At 37.6% G+C, this 14078-nt stretch overlaps 1 protein-coding gene across 2 annotated transcripts in view; it reads right to left on the bottom strand.

The window, feature by feature from the left end:
• The window catches only part of NINL (ninein like), a 67480-nt gene that overhangs the window by 9100 nt on the left and 44302 nt on the right, over window positions 1-14078 (bottom strand). The window contains exons 17-22 of one of the 2 annotated variants that reach the window (XM_072409442.1): window positions 10752-11098; window positions 5311-6615; window positions 3807-3911; window positions 3158-3227; window positions 1864-2097; window positions 476-760 (exon numbers count right to left, since the gene is read on the bottom strand). In XM_072409442.1, the coding sequence (XP_072265543.1) occupies window positions 476-760; window positions 1864-2097; window positions 3158-3227; window positions 3807-3911; window positions 5311-6615; window positions 10752-11098 (2346 nt within the window). The remainder of the gene's footprint in view (window positions 1-475; window positions 761-1863; window positions 2098-3157; window positions 3228-3806; window positions 3912-5310; window positions 6616-10751; window positions 11099-14078) is intronic. The other variant, XM_072409443.1, reaches the window with a different exon arrangement.

Genomic DNA, 14078 nt, shown 5'->3' on the forward strand with positions numbered 1-14078 from the left:
GACCGGTCAGCCCTTCTTATAACATGTAATAAAGTTATTTGAAAAAAGTTTTAAAAATATAATATTTTAAAAACATTTTAAGAACCCCTCACTCTAGCATGTGCAGGGATTCCTATGTGGTATGAAATTGGTCCTCACTATAGCATGCTGGCAGGAGTTTTACAGGCTGTACATGCTTTCTAAAGTAAATGAGAAGCAAGACTAAAAAAAACTGAACTGAATGTATTTGGGCTCTAAGTGTTAGGAGGCATTTAGTGAGATTCTTTGCAGCTTATTAATATTACACTATCGCATGCTACCAGGAGTTTTCTACACAGGCTGTACATGCTTTCCAAAGTAAATGAGCAGCAAGACTAAAAAAACTGAACTGAAAGTATTTGGGCTCTAAATGTTAGGAGGCATTTAGTGCGATTCTTTGCAGCTTATTAATATTACACTATAATAATATACAGTATAGTATATACTACAAGTATACCTCCTGCTTGGACGTCTCCAGTTTGCTTTCAAGATGTTCTTTCTCCCTCTGCCATTCAGCCTCATTCTGAAGATTCTCTCTCTTCAGCTCATTTAGCTTTCCCTGTAATTGCTCTACAAGTGCAGATGCCTGAAGCTTTTCTTCAATTGCTTCTTGGAATTTAGCATTCATTTGCTGAATGGTCTCATAGCTCCCCTCTCTCTGTGCAGTGAGACCAGATAAAGTGCTTGTCAATTGGAGCGACTGGGTATTCAGCTGGCACAGTTCATCCCAGTATTTCTCATTCTGATCAAAACAACAAATAAAATAGTTAAAAAAATGTCCAGATTTGATTTTAACTTCCTTGCTCATAGCTCTTATCCTTTTCATATGAACTTTGAAAAGATGAATATTACTACTTATAAAGATGACCACTACCTAAAACGAACACTGTCACTTTACACTGACTGGTCAAATTGACAGTGTACAGGGTGGACATAGGACCCAGACCTTTTTCAGTCAAGAGGGGCCCAATCAAGGGCTCCAAGTCAGCTCTGCAGGGGCCCATTGTTGGCTATGTCCTCCTCTGACAATGTATGCTAATAGCCCATCCTCTAATTGCAAGTAAAACTAAATAACACCCCCTAAATCATTCACCTTCTCTTTTGGGAACTTTATTCAACATGGCTTCTGGGTATGAGGAGAATGTGACTTCTCCAATATGATGCTAACTGGGGCTTACCAGCCAAATCACCAGACCTAAAAACACTGTCACGTGCGGTGGAGCAATGGTGTCACCAATTCAAGCAGACTCTGACACCATCTGAAATGAAAGCTTAGCCAACTGATTTATGGGGCTAAAAGACTCCCTGGGCTTTTAGAACACATTGACAGTTTCATAAAAGTAAGATATGTGTGGTTTCACCAGCTCTGGTCAAACTTTTTTTTTTTTGCTTTTTCTTGTGGAAGAATCAGAACATTGCATAAAGTTACCAGAACAATGATACATTTGTTTCAGTTGAGAAAGCTCTATCACAGCATACTGTACATACTATGTATGAAACAAATGTATTACAATGATTATTACTTTCTGCAATGTTCTTTTGAATAACTGGTTTCAGTGTATTTTTTAAACACTTACTGTCCTAAACAACAAATGCCACTTGGTTTTAAGGTCACTCCTTTTGGAAAGGTTTTCCTTTTGGAATTACACACACTGAAGTAATTACAAGTACAAAAATATTTCCTAATGCAGCATTATTTAAAAAAATAGTTCTTAAATATTATGTACAACCAAAATCTAGCATCCAAAATAGTAATTGGACCCTAATTTGCAACTCATAGGCCTCAAGTTCATTATTTTTCCCTTGTCTTAAAATAAGTCACATTTCAAGAAGGCTGCACTTTACCTCCTGCTTGGTTTTCTGCAGTTCTTGTTCCAATTCTTCTTTCTCTTTTTGCCAGACTATGTGCTGGTCTTGTCTCTCAGTCTGCAGAATTGTAATCATTCCCTGCATTTGCTCTAGAGTAACATTAGCTTCGTCCTTTTCTTCCATGACCTCCTGTAGCTTGTTGTTTAGATGAAGAACTGTCTGTTCATGCTGTACATTTGATTGTGACAACTCATTCTGGTAGTCCTGGTACTACAAGAGATACGTATTAGCTTCAGAGCTGTACAGTGTACTTAGAATGCAAAAAATAAGTCACAAGACAATAAAGTAGATTCTCCAATATAAACAGAAAATTTACCCTTTGAGAAGTTTTCAGAAACTTCACTTAGAGAAATCAGTAATAGTGAGATTTCCCATAACAAATCAAGTCAAAGGGGTTGCAGAGCGTTTTTTTTTTCTTATTAGGGTCATGACTAAAAAAAGAGCTTCATCAATACCACACCATTCAGTTGGGCTGATTCTAAATATTGGATTGTCAGTAGCCACTTAGAATGTTGGTTAAATGAAAAAAAGCTTGGACAACAGCAGGTTTTTATACAGATTTTTGGGGGTTTTAGATTCAAATGTTTGCCTAAAATGCTTTTATTATGGAGGATTTTCTTTGAGAGAATTTGTTTAGAGTACATGTTTGTGAATGAGAATGTCCATTGGCTTCTTACACCTCTTGGAAACTTGTGACCAAAGGACCCCTTCCCAAAGTCTATGTGTTAAATGGTGGAAAGAGCAGTGAGCAGCTCAATTTGATGAAGTACAGAAAATGATTTATTCATTTAAAGTCTACCCTGCAAGGAAAATAGATATTGTTTTTGAATTGACTGTAAAATCCTTTTCTGAAACAGTTGACTGAGGGACATCCTAGTAGGATAGGACATCGATAAAAAACATAAGTACAAAAATAATAAAGTACAAAAAACAATTCTACAAATGTTAATTGGGGAACACAGGAGATCACTACAGGTATTCAAGATGTTCAAAAGAAATCTCAGATAAAAGGTCTCCCCACTTCCAGGTAGACTTAAAAAAATAGCCACCTGCAACATATTAGCTGACCTCCATGAGTGTAGTGATAAAAAATTAAAAAAAAGATACAGATGGTCACTTGAAGAAATCAAGATGTTCAACTTACTAGAACAACAAGCTAAATGAAAGCATATGCCCCAATGGTCTATAATGTCCTTCGGTGAACAATCAGAGGGTATCAGTTTTAGGTGAATTACAATTTTATAACAGTAGATCAGTTTGTGTTTTTTACCTGTTTACTTAATTGTTCCAGCTTGCTATTTAGGAACTCTGTTTCTTTCCTTAAGTCCTCAAGCTGAGTTCTAGGTAAAGAAAATAAATCACAATGAATGTCACAGCCTCATTACCTTCTTAAGCAAATGAAAATAAAGAAAATGATAAGTAATTAAAGCCCCTTGGCCTGCAACTCTGCTTCACATGACCAGTTACCATTGCTCCCCGATTGCTCCTATTCAGGGCAGCCAGTCATCTACTAGCCAACTCTAGTCCTAAATCTGCAGAACTGCACTGATCCTTTTTTAGGATTTTCTATGTTCTTTCCCCAAGCAATAAATTGCCCCCATGCCCCCATTCATTCTCAATAGTTGCAAAATAACCTAAGGGACCTATAAATTAGATAGGTTCAGGAGAGCATAGCAAAATGAATCAAAATATACAAAGCACAACAATTTGAAGAGACAAATGTAGCCATATAAGAAATAAACAAAAAAAATAAATATTTGTTTCTTGAATTTTTTAATACATAGCTAGAAATCCACGATAGAAAATGGCATTATTTTGTGTAAACGTTAGTTACAACAATTAAATGGTTGTTTGTATGAATTATTATTCAATTGCATTAACCTGTAGAAACAAATTCCATAGCTATATGGTGGTATTACCTATATTTTTTGTTGGAATCATCCAGATTAACAATATCTTGTTGAAACCTTTCAGCTTTGCTCCTGAGGAAAGTGTTATCTTCAGAAAGCCTAGTCAACTCCATCCTGTGCAGACATAGAACAAAAACAATCATCATCATCACCTGCTATTTAACACAAAGTGTAATCATGCGCAAAAAGAGTTAAAAATGGATAATACAATGCATATATTTAAAGCAAATAAAACAATGTATTTTTTATTTATAGAAGGACACCTATCCTGAGAGAAAGTTAATGGCAGCCGTTGCTGCCCTTCTGAAAATGCTAGTCTCTAATTTCAATATGCTAAAACACAGTAAGACAAAACTTATTGAATTCGTTATTATTAAAACTGTTGTTTTTTAGCCTTCATTATTAACCACAATGTAGGCTGATTAGAAACAATATAAACAACAACAATATAATCAAAAAAGTGTAAGTCATAATGAAAGGCTTGGAGAAATATTCAGTCAAGTGTCTGCCTGGCCCATGTCTACGTGTAACATCTGAAAAGTGATTTTAGTAATCCATCGAATAAATATTGAAAACCACTGAACCTTTTTAAGACGTCTTTCCTGGCACTGCCACATTAAAATAAAATTGATAACAGAACTCTTTTTAATCTGTATGCTGTTTTCAATGAAACCAACATACACCAAATTCAGTATGGGAGCAGATATAGTGTATTATGCTGCATTGTTACAAAAGCAACATCGACTGTAGATTAATAAAGAAAATGCAATAGGTATTTACAACAGATAAATATGTGGATATCTGACCGGTTGGTACAGAGTACCTGCCAACTGACAATAACATTATTAATAAGTTGTCATCTTTTAGAATGCTTTACACTGCCCTAAACAACCTAAAATAGAGAATACGTTCAAGAAAAGAACTGCATTACTTAAATCACAAATTAATAACCTCATCATTTTAAGTTAACTTATTGATGTCTATGACTAGAAATGTGGCCCAATATAAACCTGCAAAGCTAAAAAAAAAAAAAATAGGGTAAATAATAAAAGCATACCACCATGTAACACTGAGAAACTTCTGTGCAACAGTTAAATTCTGAAACTTGTTTTGTTAGTATAACCAATGCTCAAGCAGATAAATAGCGTAAAAGGAAAATATATAGTAAAACCATTATAAAACACATATTAAATATACTGCTGTTGATAAATGTTTAGAGGAGAAATGTGGAAACAGTAAAATGAGAAATGTAAATATTATACAATGAAAGTTTTGAGAAGTATCTCCTTTGTTCATAAATGTCCCTAAAGAACAGCAAAAAATACCCTTCAAAAATGATTTCTTATTAGTGCCTGGGGAAAACAGCAATATGGATTTTACACATATTTATAAGATTTAGTACAAGTGTGACCAAGCTAGCAAATCCCCCTAAATCAAAAGATCAGTGGTGGGTTAGTATTGTGCCAAGTGCTCATTTAGTGAAGTTTGAATGGAAAAAAATTCATCATCTAACCTGTCATCCTGACTTGATATGGTTTCTTGCTCTAGTCTCCGTACCAAGTCTTCTAGCTCAAAAAGCTTGTCTTTGACATACTCCTTCTCTCTCTCCAGCTGTTCAGTGGCTTCCTGTATTTGTATGGCTGCTAGTTGTTCCATCTGCTGGCACTGATTCATTGCCTCTTTGAGATGCTTGTGTAGGAGGTTTAGTACGTCGTCCTTGCTCATCAGTTTCTGGTATAATGGGGGATTGTCATCAACAAGCTCTTTGATATTTGTGCTTGGGCAATGACAGGCACTTTTAGGTTTGAAGTCTTCATCTAGCTCCTGCTTTTCTCCTTTCTCCCTCATCAGCTTGTACTCTAAGCCAATATGGCCTGCTAACACTGCCACCTGTTTTTCCAGCTCCTCTTTCTCTCTGCAAAGCATTTCAAGTGCCGATTCCAGATTTGTGACATATGCATCGCCTTCGAGCAACTCAAAGGTTGGGTCTTTTGATTTGTCCATAGACAACGGGCTCTCATCTCTTTTTTTTAATTGGGTGCTTAGATGTATTTTTTCTTCATCATATCCTTTCTGATACCTCACAGGAGTCTCTTGAGCCTTTGTTTCTTCATTCAGCTGTGCTCTGAAAGAAGCTACCAAGCTCTCCATCTTTTGGAGTGTCATCAGTACATACTCCTGTGCTTGTTTTAAAGATGGTGCTCCTTCCATCACCTCTGCAGCAGACAAGGCCTGCTCGTACTGAGCAAGTAAAGGTGCAGGATTATTTTGGTGCCAGATGATAACCCTCTGTATGGTGTTTTTTGTATTGTCCAATATTTGATGTTTATGTTCTGTACTTCCTGTCTGTAGAGAAAACAACTGCTGTCCTTCATCCTCCTCTGTACAGCGATCACAATGTCTTTTCACTAAAGACTGCTGCTCTTTTTTCTTGATTATTTTAGAGTTCTTAGCTTTTACCACAAGTGCATTCAAACCCTCAATTTCATGGTTAAGCCTAATAATGTGATCTCTGTAGTAGCTTTCCAGTATTTCCTTCTCAGTGGCGAATTTACAAATACCAGTTTGTTCCTCGTTTTGTTTCTCCACCGGGTTTGTCTGATCATTTTTCCATTGCTCCATTATTGCCCTCTCTTTTTCTTGCCACTGGCTAATCTCATCCATGTGATTCTGTATAAGGGCCTCTCTATCCAGCTCATGTTTTTGTAAGAGTTCATTCTTTTCATTCAAATGCTGCTGTATTAAAGACTGGCAATACTCGGTATACTGGGATTCAATCTGTGTCAGTTTCAGAAACAGTTCTTCCTCTGCCTCTTCCCTATAGATAAATGGATGTTCACCTGAATTAAATATAATTATGTATACATTTTCCAGATCATGCCTTAAGAAAACATTACTGTATCCAATGCTGCATAAGAAAGCCATCACTGACAAATTATATATCCAGTTGAAAAAAAGCTTAGCTAATAACATAACAGCTCAGTTCAAATAGTTCAAAAAACAAAAAACATTTCACATGTCAAGCAAAATTTATTATATTATTTTTACCTTGAATTGCAAATATAATGAAATGTCTTTAATGTGTTAAAACCAATATGAGATCGTAATTATAGGTATACATATACTTCAGTTAAATTACTTCTGGATGAATGTCATCTCAAAACCCTCCTATTAAATAAATCTGTATGTATCTATTGCTTCTTTATGGCAATAAGCACAGATGTAAATGCTACATTTGTAGCTGTTGTGTTACTGGCACAGCAGATACTTCAGTATTAACTACAAAATCAGCTCACTAGTTGATGTATAACAAACAAGAATGTGAACTTGCAGCCAACCAAACATACATCTCAGAAAATGTTAGTTTTGCAGACATACGGTATTCATGCATTGCGTCAATAAATTGACAACATATCTGATTATATAAGAACTTCATATCAACAGGTTCAAATCTCAGATTTATTTAAAACACCACGCCAAGGATCCCTTATCACATGATGTTGATGGGGGGGGGGGTTGGTTTAAGTAGTAAATGGTTAAAAACAAGTCCTGCTAAAAAAATGTTGCATTTCCAACCCCTTTCTTTCCACATATGTCACCAGGACAATGGAAGAAGGGGAACACAACAATAAAATGTTGGCATGTTTCTAATCTTTCTATCTGAAAAAAAAGGTTTCATGCTCCAGCTGCACATATACAACCAACTTCACACCTTGCAGTTGCAATACTGCAGACACAGATTGGGCATTTTGCCGTCCAAGGGTTATTCTTTTGGTAATAATATATTTAAAATATCTTGTACAGTCTGCCTTTGTGCCAAAGAGCTCTGATTTACTTAGGGAAAACCAAACAAATTCCCTCTCATTGACCTATCCTTAACCAAGTGCATAAATAGCTGCTTACATAGTATAGTATAGTATAGTATAGTGCTGAGCAGAGAGTCCTACAACAATGCAAGTTTTTTTTTTTTATATACTAATCCAAGCCAGCAGTCACAGCAATAGAATAAAGAACATCTTAATTAAAGCAGGCATGTCCAAAGTCCGGCCCAAGGGCCAATTGTGGCCTGTGTTCAGATTTCCACCAGCCCGCAGCCTCTGGCACAGGGAATCCCCTACGTCATTATAGTGGGTGTGTGCCGCGTGGGACCTGCACAGACCACGCCCACTCTGGTTCCAAGAACATGCTCTACACGGAGCATGCACTCACACTACATGCACAGAGAATCCTCCACATCACCCTGGTGGGCGTATGCTGTGTGGAACCCGCGCAGACCATGCCCACACTAACCCTCAGACCCCACACATTTTCACCTCACCAAATCTGGCCCTCTTTGCAAAAAGTTTGGACACCCCTGAGTTAAAGGGAATATATTCCTTATTTCAAATATATACATGTAAAAACATATCAATTTGATATATTTTATCAACATGGATTAATGTTTTAGGAAACCTGTTTCTATATACATATTATATTTGTAAAGAACAGCCATGCTTTTTCATTACCTATTCAGGTCTTTTATTCAGTTTTGAAGTGCTACACAACGGTTGTGCTGTACAGTGCAAGGTTATTAATCAGCTGACTGAAAGAAAAATATTCGCTCTCTGTGTGAATTATACTGTTATACTGGGCTGCTGTTATGTACCTATGCAGTGGGGTTTTGGTTATGGAGGAAAGAAATTGGTACACACACGTTCTTTATTCCTTACTCTTCTGTCCATAGCTCTGGAATGTTTGATGGCCCTCACTGCCGACCTGTACAATGCAGGGCTGTTTGTTCTGCATGCTACCCACAAATCTTTCTAATATCATAGACACAACCTTTCCTTTCTCTGCAATGTAACTCTGCATTATTAAGCTTGAGGGATGTGGCTGTACCTCAGCTCTCTCAGTACAAAGCACTGTGGTGTGAGGGCTGGCAGAAGCATCTTCACCAAGAAACTTTACCAGCAATGATCAGTAAGTTATACCTGGCTGCACAGAACTATAAAGAGGCACTAAGGTATATGATACCTGTAAAAATAATATGAGTGAAATCAATAGATCCTCTCATATTTGTCACTGATGACTCTACATTTCAAAGACGGAGCAAGCAATAGCCAAGGGCAAATCAGCAGTGAACATAACTACAGAGAAGTTGGGTAAATTTAAAGCAATTAAATTTACAAGCAATTAAATTCAAAAGAGATACAAGAGGCAATGAAAACCCTAGGTAAAAAAATGTTTTCATACATTCCTGCATGGCAAAAGGAACTGCAAATTCGAGGTATCATTATCTGGAACCCGCACTTACTTGACAGGACATGACACAAAAGATGCCATAAATACTGCAGACTGTCCCTCAGGGCTGCTTTTTTTTTACTACCTTTATAATATAGGCTGGTTAATGTTCAAGCATATTTAAACAAAAATGTTACACACTTCCTATCCTAAGGTGACAACACTCATTCATTGTACTGTATATATGGCGGAGCAGTGTTGTCACGCTTTAGAAGTGTATTATGTTCTGTAGTTTCTAACTGATCAAGGCTGACAACACTGCTTCGAATTTCAGTACAGCACAGCCACTCTGTTTACTACAGGAAGCTACATGCTCACTGGATTTCTGAACGAATCAACAGCTTTTTTTTTTCACTATCTGAACAGATAAAGCAATCCGCTTTCAGTGGTGTATTTTACAGAACAAATGGAAGCAAATAACTCATTGCAAAGGTTTACATACACTTTAACCAACAATGGCCTTATTGCTGGTTTAAACCTTATCTGGGCATTTTTAAAGTAATTATTTGTGTTTTATAAATGTTCCTTCATGCTTCTCTTTGATGCAGAGGAAGACCTAATCATATTAATTGATAGAAGAAAATACATATTACAGAAGAAGAAACAACATTGTCACATGAATCATTTACCATTATATGACAACCCATTCTATGCATAGATGGTTTTTGTAAATGTATCTACAACTAAGAGCCTTTCAGCAACATGATTACAGTTATAAGACATGTAAACAGTACTGCAGCCATATTGCTATGTATTTTTTGTCATGTCAACAGGTAAACTGTATGAGCCTGATTTATCAAAGCTCTCCAAGACTGGAGAAAATAGACTATAATGGGAGATCGTGAGAAGTGATACAGCAAACCTGAAATGGGTCTGATCCAAGATTAATATTAGCGAATGATTTTAGGAAATCCATTGAAGGTTTGCTGGATCACCCACGTTCACACATGATAGTCTACCTTCTCCAGTCTTGGAGAAGTTTAATAACTCAAGCCCAATGTGTTGCAGTATGATTGCAATATGACAAGGCCCTTAGCGTGGGTTTAAAACAGAGCACAAAAATTATGGACAACAAAACACAATTACAAAAGTAAAAAATATTTAATTATTTAAAGTGTATCCAGAGGGCGTAAGTAAAAATATGACATCTAATCTCCGGCAAGGTGTTTTTTTTTAGGTTAATAAGTTTAAATAGTTTTCCATAAAAAAGGTGACAAGTGCCCGTCACCAGTGTTAAGGCATACCTGAGTTTTCTTAACAGAAAGGTTGGAGTGTAACAGAACACGCCATCCATCTAAAAGCAAATTGGCATGCAATTTGTGGTAAAAAAATTCAATTTATCTTACAATAAGTGCAGTTTTAGTGCTTATTTACAAATAATACTGAGGCAGATGTTATAAAGACATATATAAAACACAAAGTGCACATATACCATCATGCATGACAAGCAAGTGCCTGAGGACGGATTCTTGAGACACGCATGCATAAGGTTGCAGTCCAGCTGCATACAAGATAATATAGCACAAAATGGCAGCAAGCAGCATAGCTGGAGGTAAGGCAGAAGTGCGGATCAGAAAAGTCACTGGACAAGAGCAAGGGAATAGAGTTTGCACACCAAGACCAGAATAAGGCATCTACTCTAGTATACCATAGAGTAAATAAGTTATATCAGACCTCATTGACTGAAGTTCATGCTGGTGGCTCCTCTTTAGCTCTTCTTCCAGCTGTTCCTTCTCCCTGGATAGCCGCTGGCCTAGTGCAGACACTTCCTTTGCATAATATTCTTCCATAGAAGCTCTCTCTCTTTCAAACTTCTTCTCCATTTCCTGAAGCTGAGCAGTTTTGGGTTGCTGTCCTTTCAAGCCATCTATCACCTCCTGATATTTTGCATTGAGTTCCTCAAGGTCAGCCTTCTGCTCCTCAATTTCAGTGATTTCCAGCTTAAAGCTATGCTCTATGTCTTTCCTCTCTTTTTCAAAGTTAGCTTTCATCAGTTCCACTTCCCTCTCATAATAGTTGACCTAGAAATAACAAAGCCTTGTAAGAATTCTGCATCAGAGATATCTCAAAAGCAAGAGGTTGAGTGAAATCCACTGAATACCCTCCATATAATTTGGCACATGTTCTGGGTACATTTATAGCTCTATATTGCCATAGAGAAGAGGTAATACGGAAGTTCTGGCCAATAGACAGTTTCCAAATAATCTTCAGATTTTTTTAACACAGTGGCTCAGAGGTTAGCACTCTGGCCTTTGCTGCGCTGGGTCCCAGGTTAAAATCTCAGTCAGGACACTATCTGCATGGAGTTTGTAGGTTCCCCCCGTGTTTGCGTGGGTTTCCTCCGGGTACTCCGGTTTCCATGCAGTTAGGTTATTTGGCTTCCCCCCAACATTGTCCTTAGACTACCTTATTGACATATGACTATGGTAGGGACATTAGATTGTGAGCCCCTTAGATGGACAGCTAGTCACATGACTATGAACTTTGTACAGCGCTGTGTAATGTCAGCGCTATATAAATACTGTGCAATAATATTAATAATTTTTTTATTTTAATATCACCCTTGATATGTTTAGAGAACCGAAACAGTGTAGAGTTCACAATAGCTTAAAAAAACTCTTTGATAATGAAAAGTCAACATAAAATAGTTCAGAATATATCATGAACTCTATTTTATGGGACCTTTTATGCTTTACTGTTTTTCCACATAAAAACTAGGGCCTAGTTCATGAAAGCTTTCCAAGACTGAAGGAGAAAGACTATCATGGGAGAACTTGAGTGATCCAGAAATGAAAACATTTACCATCTAATAGTGAATTGTTTTTTAAGAAATCCATTCAAGAATTGCTGGATCCCCCAAGTTCACCCATAAAAGTCTATCTCTACCTTTAACAAATCAGACCCATTGTGTTTGTACCTACTGACTGGAGACCCCTCTCTGTGGGGATGGTAAAAATACAGTTAGGTCCCTAAATATTTGTACAGAGACAACTTTTTTTCTAGTTTTGGTTCTGTACATTACCAGATAATTTTAAATGAAACAGCTCAGATGCAGTTGATCTGCAGACTTTCAGCTTTAATTCAGTGGGTTGAACAAAAAGATTGCATAAAAATGTGAGGAACTAAAGCCTTTTCTTTACACAATCATTTCATTTCAGGGGCTCAAAAGTAATTGGACAATTGACTCAAAGGCTATTTTCATGGACTGGCGTGGGCAATTCCTTCGTTATGTCATTATCAATTAAGCAGATAAAAGGCCTGGAGTTGATTGGGGGGGGGGGGTTGTATGTGGAAGATTTTCATCATGAGAAAGAAACAAAGCACTGGTGAACTCAGCAACGCCAAAAGACCTTGACGTCCATGGAAGACAACAGTGGTGGATGATCGCAGAATCATTTCCATGGTGATGAGAAACTTTACAACAGCCAACCAAGTGAACAACGCTCTCCAGGAAGCAGGCGTATCGATATCCAAGTCTACCATAAAGAGAAGTCTGCAGGAAAGTAAATACAGAGGGTGCACTGCAAGGTGCAAGCCACTCATAAGCCTCAAGAATAGAAAGGCTAGATTGGACTTTGCTAGAAAACATCTAAAAAAGCCAGCACAGTTCTTGAAAAACAAAACCAGAATGATGGCAAGAAAAAAAGTACGGAGAAGGCGTGTAACAGCTCATGATCCAAAGCATACCACATCATGTGTAAAACATGGCGGAGGCAGTGTGATGGCTTGGGGGTGCATGGCTGCCAGTGGTACTGGGACACGAGTGTTTATCCATGATGAGACACAGGACAGAAGCAGCCGAATTAATTCTGAGGTGTTCAGAAACATACTGTTTGCTCAAATCCAGCTAAATGCAGTCACATTGATTGGAAGGCGTTTTATAATACAGATGACAATGACCCAAAATATACAGCCAAAGCAACCCCCGAGTTTATTAAAGCAAAGAAGTGGGATATTCTTGAATGCTCAAGTCAGTCACCTGTAGTAAATAAGTGACAGGAGATTGTATTTAGTAAATAACAGCACAGAACATATCCGTTTAAGATAGGCCACAATAAATTCTTGTGGTCTATGTAATATCACTTTGGCCCTGAAGGGCACTATACATGCAACATCTAGCCGGATACGCACATAAATCGCCATACGTGTTTATAGCTTCCAATCACAAATATTGTTCATGTTGACCGTTGTACCGGACACGTTTGGCCCTGTTTGGTTTCCTCAGGGGTAGCAGTATGTCAACATATATTTGGCGCTTGCGGTTATTTCGTATGGTCTTGTAGTATGGTTCAGAGTGCTTTTTTGAAGAGGTCAGAAAGGGATAGTGCGCCCCCAGACTGAATTTAGGTAATATGAGAATAATGTCTCCCCAGCAACAGGAAAAGTGCTATAGCAGGCATGGTATGAATCCCAATAAGTATGGTTAGGGATCTGTATGTATGAGTCCCAGATGTCAAACTGTACCAGGAACCACCCTGGCTGCTGGCGTGCAGAGGAGCGTGCAGGCGATTTATGTGCATAACTGGCTGGATGTTGCATGTATAGTGCCCTTTAGGGCCAAAGTGATATTACATAGACCACAAGAATTTATTGTGGCCTATCTTGAACTGATATGTTCTGTACGGTTATTTACTAAATACAATAAAATACAACCCTGCTTTCTCCTGTCCTGTCCTTATTTACTACTGTACTCAAAAAGGGTTGCACATAGTTCTAGAGAACTAATACAAAACTTTAACCACCACTCACACCCCAAATACTTGTTGAAGACTAAACTTCGGACAGAAAGGCCCACAACCAAACAGCAACTGAAAGCCGCTGTAGTAAAGGCCTGGCAGAGCATTAAAAAGGAAGAAACCCAGCATCTGGTGATGTTCATGAGTTCAAGACTACAGGCTGTCATTGCCAGCAAAGGGTTTTCAACCAAGTATTAAAAGTGAACATTTTATTTTCAGCTTTTGAATTTGTCCAATTACTTTTGAGCCCCTGCAATGAAGTGAT

The sequence above is a fragment of the Pyxicephalus adspersus genome, chromosome 4 (assembly GCF_032062135.1).
Source record: "Pyxicephalus adspersus chromosome 4, UCB_Pads_2.0, whole genome shotgun sequence".
NCBI classification, from domain to species: domain Eukaryota; kingdom Metazoa; phylum Chordata; class Amphibia; order Anura; family Pyxicephalidae; genus Pyxicephalus; species Pyxicephalus adspersus.